Below are 23,485 nucleotides of genomic sequence, written 5' to 3' on the forward strand. Positions count from 1 at the left end.
ATGGGATAGTTGTTTTAATAATATGAGGTCATTGGACCTAGAATGATTACTATCAGATCTGATTACGGTATATTCAGGAGGATAATATTGAAAGTCGGCTTAGAAAGTGATTATGGTTCTGGTTGGGGCGAGAGAGCTAAATGACTTGTTGTTCTGATAAGGGGGCATAAGATTTCTGCATGTTTCTTTCATTATCAGCAATGTACGAAGGTTTTTGGATGAGGTATTGTTCGATACGGGGTTTAATACTAGTACTTGGTTTGTTTTGGAGTAGTTACTGTGATCGGGAATAGTGCTACGAGCATGCGAGTTGTGTAATATGTTAGGTGATTATATCCGTGGTTATGGTTATGGCTCGATGCAGCTTCTTCAGACTTATACAGTGTGTAACTGTGAGATTCGGGTCTTGTAAGAAATTCTGAATATTGGGAATTGAATTCAAAGGTTTTGGGCTTAAGGTTAAATTAATGATTTACAGTTGTATTGTATTATCAAGCCTATATAGAATAGGGTGACGTGGGATCACCCTCGGGTACGTGCGTGGTAAGATGAAATAGTTATTTGATGGCTTGGAAACAACTCTTGGCACGTTCAAGGACGAACATATGTTTAAGTGGGGGAGAATGTAACGATCCGGTCGGTCGTTTTGAGTATTACAGTCTTGTTCCCTCATTTACTGCTCTATTTGTACTTTATAGCTGTATTATGACCTATCAGATTAGTTAGTTCGGGCCCGGAGAGATTTCGAAGTGAAATGAGACACTTAGTCTCGTAATTTAAAACGTAAGTTAGAAAAGTCAACTGGATGTTGACTTATGTGTAAATGACCTTGGATTTGAATTCTGATAATTTCAATAGCTCTGTATGATAATTTTGGACTTAGGAGCGTGCCCGAAAAATTATTTGGAGGTCCGTAGTGGAATTAGGCTTGAAATGGCAAAAATTGAATTTTTGAAAAGTTTGAACGGGAGGGGGGTTGACTTTTTAATATCGGGGTCGAATCAGATTCTGGAAACGAGAATAGTTTCGTTATGTCATTTATGACTTGTGTGCAAAATTTGAGGTCAATCGAACTTGATTTGATAGGCTTGAATTTGAGGTAATTTGAGGCCTCGAGTAGGTCTGTATTATGTTATTGGACTTGTTGGTATATTTGGTTGAGGTCCTGGGGGCCTCGGGTGAGTTTCGAACAAGGTTCGGATCAATTTCGTTGCATATTGCATTGTTGAAGGCTGTTGGTTCTGGTGTTTTCGCACATGCGGAAATGGGTTTGCATGTGCGACAAGGCTGTCGCAAGAGCGAAGGCCGCAGACGCAGAAGCCAGGGCGCATATGCGCATGCGCAGAAGCGGCCAATTCGCGCAGAAGCGTGACCGCAAATGCGATTTGCACACCTCAGAAGCGACCACTATCGCAGGTGCGAGATTCATTTGCAGAAGCGAAGGTCGCAGATGCGGACTCTTGTCCGCAGATGTGGATAGACTGGACAGAACCCTTTAAGTTCGAGGGTTCGTGATTCTTCACCCATTTTCGGACCTTGGAGGTCGGTTTGGGCGATTTTAGAGAGGAAAATTTTCGCACAACTTGGAGTAAGTGTTCTTGACTCCCTTGTGATTTTATTCCATGAATCTATCTTCATTTTTAGCAATTGGTTGATGAATTTAAAGAGGAGATTGGGGGTGTTGGCCTAAAGTTTCATGATGTGGATTTTTACATTTTGAATGTCGATTTGGAGTCGGAATTGAATGAAATTAGTATAGTTGAACTTGTAATTAGATGGGTTGTCGGATTTTGTGAGTTTCGTCGGATTCCGAGACGTGGGCTCCACGGGCGATTTTTGGAGTATAATTTCAGATTTTTGAGGGGAAAATTAGCATTTTATTATGAAATTAATTCCTATAATTATGTGGACTGAATCAAATTAATTGTGACTAGATTCGAGCCGTTCAAAAGTTGATACGCGCAAAATGGAATTTCTGAAGCATTATTTAGCTTGCTCGACATTGGATTCGTCTTGTTCGAGGTAAGTAACTCTTCTTATCGTGCAGTTGGGGTATGAACCTTGAATATACGTGTTATGTGTTTAGTGTTGAGGTGACGCACATGCTAGGTGACAGACGTGTGGGCGTGCACCGTGTGAACTGTGATTTTATTATTTTTGTGGTACTGTGTAGTTACCTGAACTTATCTGAAATCATTAAATCTCTACGTACTAGAGTTATCAAGCTGTGATTCATGTTAAAGGCATGTTTAGGCTACATAATTATTCTGTTTGGGACCCACTGAGGTCATTTCTGCTGTTGAGTTATCTGCTTTCATTGCATTACATACTCAGTCATACGCATTCATATGCATATCATATCTCAGTCTCTATTGTTATTTATTGATGCATCATATCATTATTTTCGGGCTAGTATCATGACATTGTGAGCCCGTGAGTGAGAGAGAGAGAGAGACTGGAGAGATTGATGACTGAGTGATGCTGAGGACCTGGTTGATTCTGATATTGATACTATGGCACGTGAGTTATCCGTGCGGATTATAGCGCTTGGGCTAAAGGAGCCTCTCCGGAGTCTGCACACACCCCCAGTGAGCGCGATTGATATTATTAAGGGATGGATCTTCCCTAAACATGGATCTTGTCCGAAGCATTTTATACCTGGAGATGGATCTTCTCCACGGGCTGGATTGGCCCTACTCGGTAGTAAGTGATTGATGATGAGTTGATGTGTATATTCCTGGATGGATCTTTCATGGGTCGGATTGGCCATATACAGTACCGAGTGATTGAGCATGATAAGTGGAATGTGTGAGAAAGTGAGATTCAGTACTCTAAGAGTGTGAGTACATGAGTTCATCTCTGACATACATTACATTGACATGTACACATGACATACATGCATAGAGATGTATTTTTCTCATGCTGTACGGTATCACGTCATTCATGACTTCTCATACATGTTGATATATTGGCATAGTGATGCATTGGTTTTACACTGGCTAGCTGGAAAGAAAATAAAATATCTTATTTATTATTAAAAGGATTTTTTGAGAAAATTACTGTTTTTAAACTTATTCACATTTTGGTAACTTCGATAAACGACTTGGGATTTTCACTGATACACTTGAAAGGCAAAACTATTTTTAAAGGTCATGATTTAGCTGAGTATTTATTCTTTGAGTTACTTCTTTTATTACTTGCTTTATATTGTTATGAATTATTGTTGGTTATTGGAGTTGGACTTTGACCATGGTACAAGCTCGTCACTACTTTCAATCTAAGGTTAGATTTGTTACTTATTGAGTACATGGGGTCAGTTGTACTCATACTACACTTCTGCACCTTGCATGCAGATGTTGGCTGCTGATGTTGGTGTGTTCGTTGGGAGCTGGATCTGAAGATGTACCTGCGTGTTGTTGCTGCCTCTTGTTCATGGTAGCTTTAGATTCATAAAACTCTGTTTATGTACTTTTCAAACAGATGATGTATTTACTTCATACCAGCTTTGTATACTCTATTCTTAGAATCTCATGATTTGTACTACTAGTCCTTGGGTAATATATAAGATTTAGATATTTTTTTTTACTTAATTGTTTTGTTAAATTATATTGGAATTGGATAGTCGATAATTAGCTTACCTAACGGGTTGGGTTAGGTGTCATCACGACTGATTGGATTTTGGGTCGTGACAGTACTACGATCAATTTTAATTTATCTCGGCCAAAATAGTTTCTGTCGGGCCCTATTTAGTAAGAGCAAAAGCTGAACCATTTTTCACAATTGATTTCCATAGCTCTTGACCTTACAAAGACCTCAAACTCGTAAGGAAAAATAAATTATGAACACGTGCTAGTTGCTTTAGGCGCGATTAGTAAATCATCGTGACTATGGGTACGATTCCCGTGACATTGTCATGATACGAAAATACCAACTCAAGTACGCGTTTCACGCGACTTGACAACAACTTCAAATAATTAAATTAAATATGTTGTAAATCGTGGGTGCATTTCACGTGACGCGATTTGCAATATGTACAAAAACAATGAGTGCGCGACATCGCGACTTGTTCAAATAAATTACATAAATATTAAAAGCGGCAAAAGATAAAATGCACAATAGGTTTAAAACATGTAATAAATAAGATAATTAGGCCAAGTATTAATTGTTAAGCGACCGTGCTAAAACCACGGAACTCAGGAGTGCCTCACACTTTCTCCCGAGTTAACAAAATTCCTTACCCGATTTTCTGTGTTCGCGGACCATAAATAGAGTTAATCTCCTCGATTTGGGATTTTAAAACAAACCGGTGACTTGTGACACCATAATAATTATCCCAAGTGGCGACTTTCATTAAATAAATAATCTCATTTCGAATAATGTCACTTAAATTGAAAAAACTCCCTTATCACTCGAAAAAAAAGGAGGTGTGGCACCGTTACTGACAAATCCTTAGTGGAGATTGTGTTGAGATATATATAGTGTTGTTGTTGAATAATTATTTGGGCCTTATAGAGTAATTATATGGTGAAAAAATTTCTGTGCATATTATTTATGTGCTTGTTGTGTGTTTGTATTTTCTAACACTTGTTCCAGGGGTATTCAAATTGGCGGGTCAAGGATCTTGCTGGGTTATATTTATGTATAATTCACTCCTTACCTGCATATCTATGCAGATACTATTGGTGAAGACGGAGCTAGGAACTGACGAGTTCGCTAGAGTTGATTCAGTTATTTAGGTGAGCTGCCGCATTGTTCGTGGAGGCTGCCAAAAGAGTCTTTATTATTTGTTCATATGATGTATTTTGCAATTTTCTTAGATGCTCCATGGTCTAGTGTGGGATTTGGGATAGAGCTTGAATATTATATTTCGAGATATTAATTATTTGTTATGGTTATCATATGGTTATCATATTATGTGGGTACTTATTTAATTAATCAAATGCTGCAAATTAATGACTAAGGTACGAAAATATGATTCGTCTGGCGGGTAGTGTATGATGGGTGCCAGTCACGTCTAGGGGTAATTTGGGACGTGACGTAGGATCTCTCAAATTCAGGGGAGAAATTTATGTATTATCTAGAATTTAGACTTACAATTCAGCTATCCATCATTATAATTCATTTGGTTGAATAACTTAATTGTGGGATTGATATACATATTCCAAGTTTCTAAATTATACCAAGGAGCAATTTTATACATAAATTATCTCTTTGTATGTGTTCCACGACCTTTTCCTTCATTTGTTTTGATTATTTTTTGTTTTAAATAGACAAGTATTTTAACCAACTAGTTGAAGCAAAATGAATCTGCTTCTTTTGCACAGTAAACCGATAAAAGATTTGCGCTAATCGGTGTTGGGATTTTAAAATTGTATACCTCAAAGAGGGTGAATGAGAAATGAAGGAAAAATAAAATATTTGAGTTTCCCTCCTTGGCAAAGGGTCATTGTCACATATTGGAGGAAAAAAAAGGCTTTTGATGGGTATATATATAATTGCTCTTCATCTAACTCTTAAAGAATTAAGAAAAAGGCAAGTCTCGCACCGTTATCGTCGTCGCTCGCTCGGCTTCTGCTTCGGCTTTGATCATTGATTGATTAATTTTTTTGGACAAAATTCCTTTCAATTATTTAATTAATTAATTAAATAATTAACGAAAAATCCCGCAATATTTCAAACAGCCTGTTCCAACAGCCATGGCTGTTTCTGAAAGGTTGCAAACTTTTCAGAAATAGTGCCAACAATTCTATAAATATACAACCTTCGAGTGGCTCGATGTTCACCGGCGTTTTTGGTACCAACACTCCGGTGAGTTAAATCGTTCTATCCTTGGAGGATATATTCCAGCACCTCGGGTACTTGAGGGGAATAATTTCCTTAAGGACACACTGTGTATTGAGTTGACTCGATTTATTCCTATTATTTTTTCAGAATTTATTTCGTTAAACAAGTGTTACTAACTTTCTGTTTTGCTTATATATTTCATAAAATTTAATGATTTAATTATTTATTACAGCAATACAGATTTATAACAATTGGTTCTCTTATCTTTTACTATTAGGTCCAAAAATTACCAAGAACTCGTGCTAACAGTCTTGATTATTAAGCATTGAAGTGTGACACAACGTGAAAGGCATAGTCAAATGATGTGCATTTCCTCTTATATGGAGTAACTTTTTGTTTTTTCCCATTTGATTATTGTAATGTTAAACGTTTTGTTTTACAATTTTATGTTGTCAAGTAAGATTAGAACACTTCGCCAAACACATGAAACTTTACCCTATCCACTACAATTTTATGTATAGCAGCCACCAACATCTATATTCATAGTAAGACATAAGAACATGTTATCGGAGAAGATGTACATTTTACAGTATTATATTTTTGACAAGTTTTGTACAAAAACAAAAACAAGAACCTTCTAATCCCACTTACACGGTTACGGTCGAATAGTATATGTTTACCCATAAAACGATATAATTAAATTTATAACGTGGTTTATAGACAAACGAATGAATTTGATCCCAAAATGATAAATAAATTAAATAAAATGCAAGATTTAGCGTTGAAATCGAGATAAGACGACAAATAGAGCAAAGCTTCCGAAGGCATTAATAAGACTATCAATAGATAGGAAATAAAGTATTATTGAGCTTAAAATAAAGTATAGCATAAGTTTGTCAGAAAATTCGTGTCCTACAATGGTTGTAGAAATCACTATTTATAGCTGCACCTAAGGAACAAAGTCTTAGGATCAAGCCTCTCTTAAATGATAATTATGGGGCCATTGATGAATATATAACGGCACACTATGAATACCAAAATTCTCTATAACGGATTGTGTATTTAATACTGAAAAATATTCTTCATTGAATGTCACCGGACGACAAACATTCATTTGTCTTCATTAGCAATATTCACTTCGGGGTTTACCCGGTGCAACCGAGGTTGCTGTCCCCGATCTTGGTTTCCACTTGCCTTGCTTTTCTCTGTTTTCGATTTTACGTGTCACTCTATTATTCGAGTATTTAATACGAATCTATTTTACCATTGTTTCCAAATTTTTTAATTTAAATTAATTATTTGTTTTCACCAGCAGTTATCGCTAAACTATTATTCAGATTAAATTAATACTTTAAATCATGTGTCCAATCAAATGAAGGCTCTCAACTCTCAAGTGTGTGGGGGAAAGCAGAAGTGATCGGCAGAGACGAGACAAGAGGAGGAACATTCATCGCGGCTAGCGCGTATCCCCGAGGCTCCGAATCTGTGCATTTAATGCAACTAATTATGAGCTTCCGATTTCCTCTCCACGCTCTTCCACTACGCTTTCTCAACGCGCCGCTTCACTTCCAGTTTTTTTATTTTTTTTATTTCTTGGTTTGGTATGTTTTCGAAATTTTCCATCGTGGCATTCAAAGTTGATTGTACCTCACCCCCCAATAAACCCCAACCTCCAACCCCAATCACCCCACCCTTCCACCTCAGCCAAACCCCACACTCCACCCAGCCGCCTCAGCCTCTCATTTTATCTCATATAGTAGTGTGAATGTTATTTATTCAATATTTTCTGCCTATTAATCAAATATTAAAAATAAAGAAAAATGTTTTTAATTTAAAAGAAACATTTTTCTTTATATCGTGTACAACCTTTGTTTCAAGATGAAGTAAAATAAACTTTCGTATAAGTTATTTTCGATAGATAGAATGATCATAATAAATTATTATTTTTTTTCGTAAGATCTCTTAACACATGATATTCATAAAAGCATGTCAATATTTTTAAAAAAATTCTAGAAAAAATAGAAAGAATCAACAATTTGTAAGAATATTGTAGCACACACACACACACACACACACACACACACACACACACACACACACACAAATATATATATATATATATATATATATATATATATATATATATATATATATATATATATATATTACAATAATGATATCGCAATCGATTAATGATTAAAAAATATCACTCATCCAATCATCACATTTGGCAGTTCAATATTTTTCATATGCAAGTGGTATAATTGTTCAAGTTTGATAAAATATTATGAGAAAAATATGTGTGACAAATATAAATATTTTTTTCCCTTTTCGCAAGGAAAGAAATCGAAATTGTAACCTCATGATTGTTAAGAAAATTAATTAAGTTCCTTATAATAACAGAATTTTATATATTTTTAACATCAAATTAAATTACTCACAATAATAAGTAACTCTTTATAATAAGTATAATCCGATAACTTAAAAAATATATTAAATAATTTGCTATAACAAATTAAATTCTTTTCATTATACAAAAATTATTTGCATTATATATAAGGTAGACACAGTTCTCCTGTTTTCCTGTGCAGTAGTTTTTCCTTAGCAGTATCCTGCGTTGTTCTCTAGTTTTCTATTTAATCAATTGTCCGAAAGATTTAGCCACAAATTCCTTGGTTGGGGGTGGCTATAAAAAGGTAGTGGCCTTTTTGCTGCCAACAGCGAGTGGACAGTGCAGTGAATCAACAGTTTCTATCGTTCTTTCTTCTCACACTGGTTTGAGTCTCTCTCTCTCTCTAATTCTCTGTCACTGTTCTTTCTCTGTCTCTTTCATTCTTCATACTTCTTCAGAGATTAGAACTCTGAACCCCAGCTTCGCAATCTTTTCGTCGAACACCACTTCTCTTTTTCTTTTTATATAATATCAAAACCTAGTTTCAGATACAGTACAATAATGGCTGGTCGAAGGAGTTTTTTGAACCCTCAAGCACCTGAGTATATTCCTGTTTTCTATACTAACACTGTCAATATTCCTCCACCTTCCCTTCCCCTCAACTCTTACCATTTCCCCGCCGGCTACATGCCTTCTCCTTTTACACCCATTAATCAACTATCTCAACCACCGTTTTCTGTTCCTCCCTCTCATTATCCGGCAACCTCTCTCTACACACCACAGCCTCCGCTTCCGCCGCCACCGCCTTCATTTCCTGCTTTCGATCCACCACCGCAGGAGGTTGCACCATCAACGTTAACATTCGATTCTCCAACTCATTATCTTCCAAACTCGCTGTACACGTCACCACCTCCATCTCCTGCCGTCGATCCACCACCGCAGGAGATATCGCGACCATCGGTAAAACACGCGCCTCGGAATATTCCTCCGAGGTTAATGGCTCATGAGAATTCTCGACCTCGGCCTCCTAGGATGAGAAGTGGTTATGTCCCAAGACAAAGGGGTCGAGGTTTTTCCAGAGAAAGTTGTTCTAATGAGGGTTTTGTGCAACGGAAAATGGAAAATGAGAGGTCTCAAAGTGTTTGTTATGGAAAGTGGCCACAGAACAATAAGCTGCAGAAACACGATGTGATACCTCTCACTTGGACCCAAAACAATACTACTACTGTCATGATCAAGAATATTCCATACTCTTACAGGTATGTTTGCCCTTTTTTGTTTCGTTTGTTATTCATTTATTTATTTCCGTTTTTGGAAGTTTATTAAGTGTAAATTAATAGTCCGACTCTCTAGTTGCATATCATTATCACTATCAGTTTACCCGCTATTAATTAATTCTTTATGCTCCTTGGAATTTGTTAGAAATTTAATGGTTTCATTTTTTTCCTTTACAGCCGTGACATGTTGATGCAATTTCTAGACCAACATTGCTCAGTGGAAAATGAAAAGGCCAAAGATTCTAATGGACAAAATATTGTCTCCGCTTATGACTTCTTGTATTTGCCCATGGATTTCAAGTACGTAGTTTAAATCTATATTATCTCGTTGTGTCTGGTTTAATTGTTAGCAATAGTAACTTCTCTTCTATGTTTAGGGCTAACGTAAAAGATGGGTTTTATTTGTGCAGAAATAAGAGGAGCAGAGGATTCGCTTTTGTTAATTTCACAGATCACGGAGCTGTGTTGAAATTTTTTGGTGCATTTAATAACAAACTAAACGTGTTTCCGGAATCTCCGAGGAGTGTTAAAATAGTCACTGCAAAGATCAAGGTGCATTTGCTTAGACCTCTTTTAATTTGCCACTCAGTACTCGGTTCAAGAATTTTTTTATCGATCAGTTGATGTATTAATTAGTTTATGTGATTTTTGATGTGAAATGGCTAACAGGGAAAGGAGGCGTTAGTGAACCGGTTCAAAGATACGATGTTTGATTGTGAATCAGAAGGGTTTCTGCCTGTAATTTTCAGTCCTCCAAGAGATGGTTCTGGGGAGTTGGTGAATATAAATACTGTGGGAAAATGTAGAGTCACTTCCCCCTCCTACTCACATTCTCGATAAATGAGAAATTATAATCATCAAATTTTATAGCAATGCAGTTTTAGTTCATAATGGCTAGTGTACTAGTTAAGTTCAGTGTAGTTCGTTTCAGTATTATTTTCAGTTTGTTTTATTCAGATTGTGTCCAATTTTCTTGTTGGAGGTAGTGTTTGTTTAGGGAGCTAGGGTTTAGCTTTGTGTAAACAGGAAAAAAGTGAGGGTGGATACTGGCACCTGAGAAAATCTCCCTGATAATCCGATTGAGTAGAGGCAGGTGATGGGGTCCACCCTTTAGTTGTACGTTTGTATACGAAATAAAGAAAGATAGAGTTTTAATTGGCAATTGGAAAAAGTAGGGCTATGACATTATTGCCTTTTCAGATGAAGCCTTTTTTCTTTCCTTATTGCCTGTTGAGGATCTTTTGCTGCGCTGCTTCCCTAAAGTTTGATTTGATATTTTGATCTGTTACTCTGGTTATGTAGTCATGCAGTTATGGCCTATGGGACTTCTTGAGAAATGGGACAAGTTTTTGATTTGTGTTTTGGTTTTAATATTTAACGTTGTTACACATTTTTTATGAGCAGTTGCATCAATAACGCTGTTGATTGTTGGTATTTTGGTTCAAGACTGAAGGTTCTGGCCAAAGGTATCTGTTCTTCAGCTGTTCATATCATTAATTTTGACCACCTTAGAAATATGGGCAGTTTATTTATTATTTTCGTTTATTCTAGGCCTATATTCTAATCTAAATTGTGTGCGATCGGTGAGATTCATCTCTTACTTCCAACAAGAATTCATTGCTTAATTCGTAGAGGTTACTCATAAGGTTCGCATATGACTGTGTGGCTCGTCTTATGGGGTACGTAACTGTGTTGTACTTTTCTAGATTACATCAGATTTAAGGGATGCATCAAATCAATGTGTTACACTTTGGTTTTGTTGGGAAAAAGTTATCCCATGATTAGATATTCCGGAATTAATTATCCTCTTCCCATGAGGATAAAATATACTATAATTCCGGGGTAACTAATATCGGGATTAGTTTCACTATTTTATTATAATCAAAACGAGATAAACTCATCTTAAATTTAATTCCGAAATTAACTATCTCTTATCCCGAGCTCTTAGCAACTTTGGATTTCTCGGAAAATATGTGGTTCTCTTACACTACATCTGCGTGCGAACAACTTCTTCCACACATGTGGTTGAAATTTTTTGCCAAATCAAAGATGAAAGTCTGGTGAATATCCAATGCATTTTTGATATGGTAATTACCAAGTTTCGGGTGGTGTTTGAAACTATGAGGTCTTTACATGTAGTTCTCACCAAGTGTGTTCATGTCTAATTTCTATTCTGACACCCTCTATTCGCGTGCGTTAAAAGAGTGCCCCCAATTTGTGAGGGAAAGAACCAAAAAGAGTCTTTAAAACCCTTATGCGTTCAAGAGTGCCAATTTGTGTCAGTTGGTCTTTTGTAAATTTATAATTGGACATCTCTTATTGCACAACTAAAAAAAATGTTTTCCGTATAATGTACTCTTAGCATTTTCTTTATTTTCTCACTCGTCTCTTATTTCCATTGTAACAAATTCAAGTATACATAAAAAGATATTATTATGCTCTTGTTTTGGTGAGTTAAATTACTGTGTTATCTCCGTGACATGAGGACGGCTAGCCTTTTGTAATATGCTGGAGGAATTCTGCAACAAAAGTGTTGGTCCAATTTTTGCTGCTTGAATTAAGGTTTAATAGCAATCAATATGCTCTACGTTGTCAATCGCATTAAGATAGCAACATTTCACGTTTTATCTAGCGTTGCACGAGACAAAAGTAAAGAAAATAATGTTAAAGAAGTTACAATTTAAGGTAGGGAAGGATAGTTTTGGAATGAGAAGTTTTATTTTTTGCATAGGTAAAACTAATTCGAGACAACGCACAAAATAAAAAGAAATGACAAACTAAAGAAAAGGTTTTGATTATGCCAGCTATTACTACTTCTATATATTACGTAGTAATTATATTATTACTGTCTCGTGATCATAGAAAATATGGAACAAGTGTGTGTTGAGTGGATGAACAAAATTGGAAAGGTAATATATAGATTAAATACAAGAATGATAATAGGATTGACCTTTTTTGAAGCGAAAAAAAGAGAATTGACATTCTAGAACAAGATCAAGTCCATGGTTGGCAACTTCACTTCTCGAAACATGAAAAAAAGAAATCACTTGTCGAAACATAGGCATAAAGGTTCAATTTTTTTGTAGTTTCTGAGATTTCCTTCCCTTGTATTTAACTGAAAAAGTTAAGAGAGATACCATTAATTAGTAGTAAGAAAAGGAAGAAGAAAAAAAAAATTATAGCTGGATTAGAAAGTTTAAAAATAAAAGGGGTGTTCCGGGAATCGAACTCGGGACCTCTCGCACCCGAAGCGAGAATCATACCACTAGACCAAACACCCAATGCTGTAGGAGATACTTCATTATATTTTAATTTGTCGGTGTTACTAAATCTACGAGAACTCCAAAGGAGGATAGTGTGTAACCACACGTTACCCCCTCAAACTTGGAAATGGAGTGGAAGTACAGCATCTGAAGCTGAAAGCAAATGGGAACAGTAATGTTATCCTCTTCCTCTTCCTCATCCCAACACATGGTTTTTCATCGCCTGCTCCGACCCGCTTCTATCCTCTCTTTCTCCTTCTTTAAGCAATCTCTCTCTCTTCTTCCTCATCAAACGACGTTGCTTTGTCCCATCACCATCAACAATTCTTCGTCCTGTTTCCTTCGCTCTAGAACTTTCTCGAACCTTCCAGTACTTGTCTCTAATTCTCAAGCCCTATTGGAATCCACTGAGGATGTGGAGGACAAGGAAATTGCAAAGGAAAATGGAGAAGTAACTGCTGCTCCGAGCCTGAGAGTGAAGGAGAAGAAAGAACTGCCGAGCCTGACAGGGAAGGAGAAGAAAGAATTGGCATCGTATGCACACAGTTTAGGGAAGAAGCTGAAGAGTCAACAAGTCGGAAAATCTGGTGTCACTGATTCTGTGATATTTGCGTTAGATGAGACTCTTGAAGCTAATGAGCTTCTCAAGGTACATTTCCCCCCTTTTTTTTGTGCTGGTGAAGATTTTACTCAATTTTTGACCAGCTGTTTAGGGTTTAGGGTTTATATCAATTATGCTAGAAACGTTATCTTCAAATTCAGTGTAGTGTCCTTTTCTTTTTTTCCTAATTGTCTTTCAAAACTTTTCGAGTTATCTTAATTTCCTCGGTTCATCAGTATTTTCTACACGGAGCATTGGACATACATATATATGTGAAAACCCAATAAACTTTCAGCAAATATTATATGTGAAAACCCAATAAACTTTCAGCAAATATTATATGTGAACCATAATTTTAAAAGTACCAATAAGTTTTAAGGTCGAACCCATGTTATTAAAATTCTGAATTTGCCTCTCGTCATAGGTCGGAATTTATACAAAGATTGAAGTGTACTGGACTAGTAGTTAGTAAGAACAGCGTCGTTTTAACAAGTAGAGATGATTTTTTATTTTTGATATAAGTAACAAGTAGAGATGATATGTTAGTAATTAGGTAAAAAATTGGTCACGGATCTTGCTGTAAATCTGAGTTAAAATTCAACCGGTGGAACTGTTTGTGCTTGCATGCCGTTTTAGTTCTTGATAATGTGCATTCTAACGAAATATGTAGAGTAGCCAGTATTAATCTTTCCATAGACATTCTAATGTTATGGTTACCTCTGTTGCTTATTGAGTAGTTTTTTCACCAAAACCATGAAACAGGGAACGAACTAAAATCTGCAGAAATTTGGCTTTATTTGAGTGGTTGTTAAGTTTCTGAGATGATTATTCTGGTTACTAGCAAGTGGAGGTTTCACATTAGAAAGACTTGGAAGTTCTTTTGCTGTGCCTGTGTCACTGTTAACTTGTAATATGTTAAAGCTGGTTTGTTGTGTGTAGATTAGCAGTATGAGCAATAGTAATCAATATGGTTAAAGGTTAAGCGGCTATACTGAAGAAGGCGAGTGTTTGTGATCAAGTATGTGCGGTCGCCCCCTATGATCTCATCTTCTTGATATGGAAAGGGGACGACAGGGTTGCCAGTAAAAGTAAAAATGTCCAAAATAATGATTATAACTTCATTCGCTGAGGAATTAGAAGGGCCTTTTCCGATGGAAAATCAGTAGAATTTAATTTGCTTAAACTAAGGTGGACTGACAGTCACATGTTATCAGCTCTGTTGATGGAAGTTCACGCTTATCTTTTTAGCAATGTGTTAACTGTTGGTGAATGTGATAACTGATAAAAGCATTGCTCTTGGGATTCGATTTTAATGGCTGGATTGTTATATGCAGCTCAAAATACATGGTACCTGTCCAGGGGGAGAGCTGGATGATGTTGTAAAGCATTTAGAGGAAGCAACTGGATCAGTGGTTGTTGGTCAAATTGGTAGGACTGTGATTCTCTACCGTCCAAGCGTGACAAAACTTAAAGCCGAAGAGAAGAAAAAACAGGCTCAAAATGCTTTTATGAGAAAAAAACAATATGCGGCGAAACAATCATTTGAGGTCTTAATTTCATTCTATCTAGTTATAATAATTTTTTTTATCTTTCCTGAGCCGAGGGTCTACCGGAAACAGTCTCTCTGCCTTCTTAAAGGTAAGGGTAAGGACTGCGTACACTCTACCCTTCCCAGACCCCACTTGTGGGATTACCCTGGTTATGTTGTTGTTGTTTGTTGCTAGTTATAATAAATTAATACTCACAGTTCTCCTTGCCTATTCCCTTTTCCCAATTTTTCTCCTCTCCTTCATTCATGATCATTCTTGCTCATTTTGGGATCTCCTTATGTGCAGAGTAAAGGACAAGTACCAAGACCATATGCTCGCGGTCGCCGAGGAAGTAGCAGGGTTTAAGTTTCCACCAGAGCCACCACAATGCTCCCATGGCTCAGTTAAAATTTGGCAGAAGTTTCTTATGATAGGCGCATAGTCTGAAGATGAAGATCCAAGGGACAAAGAATTTGCGTATGAAATATCCCAGCTGAAGAGATGTATACAAGAAAAGTTAGCAGTTGTACTTTTTCTCCTACTACTACGTTTTTACAATGTTTGGGCGGGGTGGGAAATAGTATCAAAGACGTTCACTTAGAGTATAGATTGATCTCGAATCTGATCATATCAAATGTTATAGTAGGTTGACATCGAAAATGTCATATTCGTGGTTGCAGAAATCGTCAATTTTAACTAGAAGAAATCTGAAGAATAGTGCACTTTATTAATGGATCCTTGATGTCTTAAATTTACCCTTCTGTATCATGGTTCTGACTAATTGTGGTCACTACGCTGGTATAGATATCTTTTTTATGCTTAATCTCTCTTTTCGCCATTTACTTTGTGGAATTGGGAAACAATATTTATTTGGTCCAACTTTGATGGCTTTGCAAGAATGACTCCCATCGAAATAATTCTATTTTAAATTTAAACTGCCTTGGAGTCAGTGATGTTGAAACCGAGATTGCTAAATCAGGAGTTGATGTATAAATAAATCTTAATCACGTTTTCAGGAAATGTCAAACATCTCAAACATTGACATAGCTCTCCAAGCATTGGACATGTCAATAGTAATTTGCAACTCATTTGAAAATTGATACATTGTGAATCAATTAATTTTGATATTGACAATTGACAAATAACAACAATAAAATTTTGTTGTTGATAATTAATCACTATGCCAGCCTTCTGTAAATTGGAAATATTTAACGTAAAACTTGCTCCACTTTTTGTGTACAGAATTATCTTAAGCATCTCAAACTTATGCAGCTTTCACCTTTTGTAACTCGTAATGATCTGAGTTTTCCGAATAAAGCATGCCATCTGCCAAAGTAAGCCTCCGTAGAGCAATTGAAAATCGTGACTGGGAAAAAAAATAAAAGGTAAACAACTATCAGTCAATTTTTGACAAACAGAGAACAGAAGCTTGTGAGGGTGTCTATGGATCTTTACCCATTGAAATGCTACTAGCGCAAACCAGCATCCGGGCAAACCAAATCCTTTACTGCTCAAGAGCTGCTTGAAATCAAAATAGTTACTTCAAGCAAAGCATGCAGAGCAAGGGTAACGATTTTGATTTGCCAACTAAATCATGATGATTGAGGAAACACTTGCGAAATAAGTGGAATTCCTTACCATGACGAGAAGAGAGGCCAAACCAAATACTGCGGTCATTGATATGCTAATAAATTTTAAGTCCCGTCCAGCCTAAGAAGTAACCAAATCATAGTGTTGAGAAAATGGTATCACAAAACTAATTCGAATGATGAAGAGAATCCTATCCAATAACAATAAAAAATGAAGTGACAAAATTAAACAATTGCAATGCCAAACTGTAAATACTTCAAAAATATACAAAATGGAAATTGATAAGTAGGGGCTGAATCGTCTCCAAGAAAAAGAAAGAAAAGAACTGCTCTTTTCCTAAGAAACTAATACACAAAATAAATGCACAATTGAAGTCCGGGCAAAGAGTTTAACAGGGATATCCAAGTTTTAATTTTTCTTTGTTTGATCTAGATTACAAAAAGATTTGAAAAGGTACCTATCCAAATTGGAGCTATCATCCTTATGCGTTATCCGCACTTTGGATAAACAAAAATGCTCAATAAAAAGCAAATAAAATTTCATCCCCCCCCTTGTTTCTCTCTTTCTCTATCGTTTTCTCTATTCACTCCTTGCAGCCTGTTAAAATGTCAAACCCGGAACACGTTCTCCATGTAATAAACTCACTCTGATTGTTCTCACTTTAATGTTATGGTAGCACTTCTCTTTGGCTTGTTGGATTTTTCAATTTGCTGATTGCAGGATTACGCTCTCACAGCAGTTACTCAATGATGTACTTACTAGTTACTATTATTGAATTTGCAAATAGTTAATAAAATGAAACCCCTCATGAAGAAAAAATTTAATTGCTAGTGCAAATAAACACACCCCTTGTTTGGCCCTACCCAGTAATATTTATCCCTTAATACACTTGAAATGCTACATTTTTTTTTTCCAAAGAAACAGAATATACTCCTAACTTATGGCAGACGTTGACAAATAAAAAGGACTTTCAGTTAAAATCATCTATATATAATCAACCCAAATTTCTACAGTGGTCAAAATATACTTTGGAGAAAGTATGAAAACATACCAACAAGGTTCCCTCAAGACTATGAACACACGGTGAGACCCAGAGAGCTAGAAATAATGGCAGCAATACTTTGTGCATCTGCACCAACAGAAGGTGAGAACAATCAGTCGATCATGATAAAACTATTTTCAGTGACATAAAATCTTTATTTGGTTCTTATGTTCCAACTCGCAGTGCACAGAGTATAGCAAATACCCAACCTAAAATGCAAAATCTATGATTGAAGCTTCTGAGTTTGGCTAACAGGACGGACTAACACCATAGAAATAACTGATCCCAGTGATGATGATGATGCTTACATGATCTTAATCCAGTATAACATGAACCTGGTTAACGCGCTGCTTGTTTGCGTTATTTTCATTTTATGCAGTATTTCTTTCTTTATCATTTCTGTTTGCTCCTAGTAGCAAGGTTATTTATCAAAAAAAAGAATGTGGAAAGGATTAAAATCCTCAGGACCAAAAGATGTATCATCTTGCACTTCATCAGTACATTGCAATGTCTTAAAGGATAAGAAATATCAAAGATGTAGTACATAACTAACCTCTTCTATGACCAGAGGATCAGGTGAAAATATTTTGGGGAAAAACCATGTAACTGACACTCCGACAGATCCCAGTAATAATCCATTTGATGCTCCAATGATTAAAAGGGACTTCAGCAGCATCCGGGCCTGATTCACAGTGTTCGTCTTTTACAATATCCAATTAAAGAAAAATGCATGGAACATAGCTCTATTTGTATACTTGGGAATGAATCAAGAACTTCAATATAGAATAAAAACAACAGTGCACATGGACATCACGGTCAAAATTTCATGGATGTGGTATTATAAAGGAAATAGATGCAGGATACTATAAATTTTACATGAATTAACTTATAACCTTTGACAAGTTCCGATTCACTCCATATAACAATTCAGGCATAAATGACTGCGCTGTTTGAGAGAGAGGCTCACCCCATACTGCACATATGCAGAATAGTTGTAGCATGACCTAATAAGAAAAATCAATACGTCAATGTTAATATCCATCCGACCTTGTCGTTAGAAAGATGAAAAAAGAAAATACATCTAAAATATTAGTTTTCACATAAACTAACCTGATGTGCAGCAGCAGTGTTTGTGCCCATTGATGTAGCATAGTAGACAAGTAGAGAATAGAATGCCACCTGAAGTTCAAGATCTGTCAGATACATAACAAAGTCACCACTTTCATGCAAAATCAAAATGCAGCTGAGTCAAACAAACCTTTGACATCATTGTTAGGAACACAGGTGCTGCAAGTATGAAAATCTGTAGAACTTCATTCAATGATGGAACAGATATGGCAAAACCATTATATCCTTTATTGTTCAGTGCCTCAATCATCATATAAGCTGCAACAACCTAAAATATGCTAGTAAGCTAGGAATTACCATGAGTATGAAAATGGAGGAAGGGGCGGTGGGTAGAGAGAGGGAGGGAGACAGAGAGTTGAAGAGCAGATCAAATTCATTTAGAGGAAGAAAAGGCTTTTGGTAAGGTATATTTGGCATACTTGGGAGACCATTGTTGCCCATGCTGCTCCAGCAATACCATATCCAAAGAATCTGCATAAGACTATGTCGCCAATGCCATTAATAACAGTGGCAACTGCCAAAGCCTTTAAAGGTCCCCACGAATCTTTCATGCCTAGACTGTATATTCAAGAACAAGAAAATGTATTACACGCTGAAACAGACTGACCAATGCACTTATGCTAACACAACAACACTAGCATAAAATCATAAACAGCTTTCAGATTGTTTTTGCGTCACTTCTTGGAAATCACGCAGAGGATTTGCAGACGGGGACTGAACAAATTTATATAATTCAAAGAAAAGGCAAAAGCCAAAATAACCATCAGCTATCCCAGAAGGAGTTATAGTGCCTGTTACGTCATATTTAATAGGAGAAGAAAGATCTTTCTTATTAAATGGGAATAGAGTACCAGTAATATGATATAAATTGGACACCTTCAGCTCCGTAAATGATCTAAATTCTGCTTTGGATATCAAAAGCAGAATTTTATATTTAGCCTTGTAAATGAAAAATTCCTTACATCTGTCATCTCATCCTTACTAATCTGATTCATGTGCAAATTACAGTGTTCAGTAAAAGCTCAGCTGGCGCATTAGCTGTGCATGCCTGATATAGACTCTCTCTCTCTCTCTCTCTCTCGGCATGCTCAAATGTCTTTCAAGCAAAGCTCAAGTCCATTATCCATCTTTAATAGGGTCATAACTCATAAGCTAACCGCTAACAAAAGTTGTGTTTCATCTTCATTATCTAAAAATATTCTGCTCATTTGACTATCTAGTAAGAGTTAGTTATGTCTTTTAACATTCAACAAAAGTATGCTCTTCTCATATAAAGAAGAAAATATATAATGTTTAGTTAAGTCTAATCAGAAATAAATAATCATGTAAACACAGAAAAAAAACGAGTTGCTTCTTGAGGGAGAGGACTTGAATCCATGATGAAAGACAAACAGGAAGAGGAAGACTAAATATGGTGAAAATAGGTGCTAGACATTGCCCCACAATTGATTTCCCATGTTACAAGAACAACATGAAACATGATATCAAACAATAAATATGTGTTAGCGGAGCTTGTCAAAGCATAGCTGCCAATATGAAGAAGAAACGGAATAGAATGCTACATAACCTTATAGATCACTCAGCCAACTCCTTCAAGTAAAAAATATCTAAAAGCACACCGATAAAAATTAAAGTATAGATAGATGGTACCTTGCACTTTGGGCAACCCAACCAACCAGCATGGCTGGCCATGCAAAGCCTCGAATCTATCATCAAAAGATATTCTGTTCAGATGAAGATGCTCAGATAACCAAGCATAAGTGGATTTTACTTGATCATCTCAGAACGGATGAAACTTTCAGCCAAAAACTGTTATCCCTGCTATAGCATATGAATTCAGAAAATATAGCAAATGACTGAATGTCTTTATCTGCAGGTTTGTTCTAGGATGGAAGAGACTCCTAGTTGAAGCTTAGCTACAAGAAGATCTAGATAATTAATTGTTAATCAATCATTCAATTTGCTCACAACTACCCAGCTCCTGTAACTTTTCCCCTTCTCCTTTTCAGAGGTAATTTATTTGTTTTAGTTGGCTGGACCTTCAAACCTAAGTCATATAACAGCTAAATGAAACTTTACACTTTTCAAATCTTACATTTGTTATAGACTCTATGGACTCTAGATAAGATGCCTTTTAAAAGACCAATAATCTATAAGAGATGTTTTTTTCCTTTTATTTTACTATTATATGTTAAATGAGACCCAAAGGACGAAATGAGCAGAAAATTTGTATATATCAATGGAGGAAATAACCATGTGGAAAATAAGACATGAATTCTCTACAATTACACTGTGGAACAATATATATATATCCAATTTTTATTTGACTTCCGACTATCCAGCACAAGAAAAGCATTGGCAGTTTTGACTCTTCAATTGACTCAACAATGCTAAAAAGGGGAAGAACAGCTCAACAAACTTCAGAACATGCACTAATAAAATATAGAACAATAACCTGGACATAAGTATTCGCTGCATTTATTATTTCTGTGTTCTTTGCCCCTGTGAAAGCTGAAAGTGAGACAAGTTTACCCGTCAGTTGCTCATTAAAAAATATACGCCACTACTGAAGGAAGAAGAGGACATTATGAATAGTATAACATATTCAAATGACTGATGAATCCACCACCAAAAAAAGAATGAGGTGCTTACCAGTCAGTCCCCAAGTACCAAGCAATCTTGTAAAGACAAACATCACAACACCACAGGCCAACCCAATGAAAAGCAATATAGATATCTGATGTTGAACTTCATTTTTATCCTGGACCATAATCCAAGACGCTCAAAATGTAAGAGTAAACAGCAAAATAATGAAACGACTATATATTGATATATTGATCACCCTGACTATGACAATTTCCAAGCTCCTAATTTTTGGGAAGAGCAATTACATTGAGAAGATAACAAGAATTTTCAACTAACATACCTGCCCGGCCAGTGCAGTAGCAACTAGATTTGAAGTGGCTATTGAAAGGAACATAAAAACATAGCTTGTGTTATCACAAAACACAGTTCCGGGACCTGCCAATTACAAATTTTGAGCTAAATCACTTAACAGAAACAACATTATAATTCCTCCTTCCCATTTTATACAAAAATTGTACAAAAGTAGAATTCTGTCAAATATTTTGGACGTCCAAAACAGAAGAGTATAGTAGAAAATTGAGAGAGTTTAACTTATACAATATAAAGAAATTTTAGGCTATCAAGTCACTTTTAACATTTGTAGCATGTACAAATTCCGTTACCTATAACATTGTTGGTGTATAAAAGTTAAACTCAATTGAGATTATATATATGATAGAGAGCTTTGAGTTGTCTACCTAGAGCGGCGAGTTCAATGGAACTTCCTTGACCAATAACAGCGGTATCAATGAGACTCATTAAGGGCCCACATACCCACAGCCCAACTGCTGGCCCTGAAAACTTCACGATCTCCACCACTTGAGCCCAAATGCTTTCATTCCCAGAAAATTCTCCTTTACCATTAGAATCCACCACTGAATTAATTTCTTCTCGAACTGTTACTGCTTCTACTTGTTCTTCATCTGCTTCTTCACTGATACTTGAATTCAAATTCAAGCTTTCTAGTTTCACTGGAATTTCATGGCTAGGATTTACACAAGCGGTGATTATTCGCCTGCGGAGATTGCATATTCGGGTCAACGGCGTAACCCGACAAGTTCGGAGACGGGTTGAAGAGAAGTCAACATGGAAATTCGGATTGAATTTAGGGTTTTTTATCGGAATGTGAGATTTACAAGTTAGGGTTTCAACATTCATTGTTTGCGTGCTCGTAGAAAGGAGGTGACAGGAATGAAGAGTTGGTGATTGATTGTATTACGTGCATATAACTAGTAACTAGAAGAAAAGAACCAATACGTTCATTCGCTTTTAGAAAGAAGAAGAATGTAAGGTGGAAAAGATTTTACCGAAAATAGAAAGGGACTTTCGAACCACTTGAAAATTGGCGGCTGCTTCGAATATGCTTGAGGTGTACCGCTTGTCGGTAACTGTCCTCCCCACGACCCAAACTGTACTTGGAATTCACTAGTATATTACACTTGCACCTTCAACAAAAGAACTCATGAAAAATAAATAATTAAAGGAGAACTAAACACAAATTTACGAATTTATTTGTTTTATTTTCTTATTGCAATATTTCTATTTTGTTTCTATGTCAAAAAAAAAATACAGTAAAATACAAAATTAATTTTCTAATAACAGTCTCAAAATCAAGTCACCTATAAGTGAAAATATTTTCAGAGATATACAAAATAAATTAAAGGGAATCTTACATAAATATCTCAAATAAGTTTCAACTTACCAACCTCTAGTCATTAATCATAAACTTATCAAAACTAGTCAAGCATATATAAAAATTAAAAACCCAAATAAATAATGTTATTTCTCTCCAAGAATTACACATGAAGATCTCCTTCCATATTTTTAAACGTGATCAATAACATTAGATGCAAGACGAAAAGAAAATTTCATGGACGAGGTAGCAAATAAAGTGATGAAATACAAATATATATATAAGATTCCAAAAAAATAAGCAAAAAAGGACATTTTTCAATGGGTATGGCTGAAATTCTTTGAAAACGTATAGATGAGTCAATATACAAAATTTGTTGGACTGATTTGGTATCAAAAATTATAGTTAAAATCGAGTTCAAAAAATTCCTCTGCGACATATGTATCAAACATGTATTATGCATGTATCTCACACACAAGTATACATGGATATACATGTGATATACATTTGATACAAATATGATACATATGTGATACACGGTGTGATACACATATTATTTTTTCGTGTTCATATTCTACTTTGAGTTTTCAATCAAAACTATCTCAAAACTCCATTAAATCA

At 35.9% G+C, this 23,485-nt stretch overlaps 3 protein-coding genes and 1 non-coding gene across 4 annotated transcripts; 2 read left to right on the plus strand and 2 right to left on the minus strand.

Annotated features, from left to right (window-relative positions):
• The first annotated feature begins 8,521 nt into the window (after nt 1-8,521).
• Nucleotides 8,522-10,625, plus strand: LOC107791552 (uncharacterized). The gene is made up of 4 exons (XM_016613637.2): nt 8,522-9,435; nt 9,631-9,753; nt 9,864-10,005; nt 10,123-10,625. Exons 1-4 carry the CDS (start codon nt 8,738-8,740, stop codon nt 10,291-10,293), a joined length of 1,134 nt encoding a protein of 377 aa, XP_016469123.2. The 5' UTR covers nt 8,522-8,737; the 3' UTR covers nt 10,294-10,625.
• Nucleotides 10,626-12,661: 2,036 nt separating this feature from the next.
• Nucleotides 12,662-12,733, minus strand: TRNAP-CGG (transfer RNA proline (anticodon CGG)). Its single transcript has one exon. It is a non-coding gene; the product is annotated as a tRNA-Pro (tRNA).
• Nucleotides 12,734-12,824: 91 nt separating this feature from the next.
• LOC107791554 (uncharacterized) lies at nt 12,825-15,669 on the plus strand. Its single transcript, XM_016613638.2, has 3 exons — nt 12,825-13,365; nt 14,652-14,864; nt 15,153-15,669. Exons 1-3 carry the CDS (start codon nt 12,880-12,882, stop codon nt 15,210-15,212), a joined length of 759 nt encoding a protein of 252 aa, XP_016469124.1. The 5' UTR covers nt 12,825-12,879; the 3' UTR covers nt 15,213-15,669.
• A 146-nt stretch (nt 15,670-15,815) lies between these two features.
• Nucleotides 15,816-22,647, minus strand: LOC107791555 (protein DETOXIFICATION 46, chloroplastic). The gene is made up of 14 exons (XM_016613639.2): nt 21,930-22,647; nt 21,533-21,627; nt 21,259-21,367; nt 21,062-21,117; nt 20,257-20,312; nt 19,026-19,164; nt 18,737-18,874; nt 18,589-18,657; nt 18,372-18,482; nt 18,032-18,160; nt 17,488-17,565; nt 16,485-16,556; nt 16,302-16,364; nt 15,816-16,212 (listed from the first exon to the last, which is right to left on the minus strand). Exons 1-14 carry the CDS (start codon nt 22,387-22,389, stop codon nt 16,111-16,113), a joined length of 1,677 nt encoding a protein of 558 aa, XP_016469125.1. The 5' UTR covers nt 22,390-22,647; the 3' UTR covers nt 15,816-16,110.
• Nucleotides 22,648-23,485: the final 838 nt, after the last annotated feature.

The sequence above is a fragment of the Nicotiana tabacum genome, chromosome 19, assembly GCF_000715075.1.
Source record: "Nicotiana tabacum cultivar K326 chromosome 19, ASM71507v2, whole genome shotgun sequence".
Lineage (NCBI taxonomy): Eukaryota > Viridiplantae > Streptophyta > Magnoliopsida > Solanales > Solanaceae > Nicotiana > Nicotiana tabacum.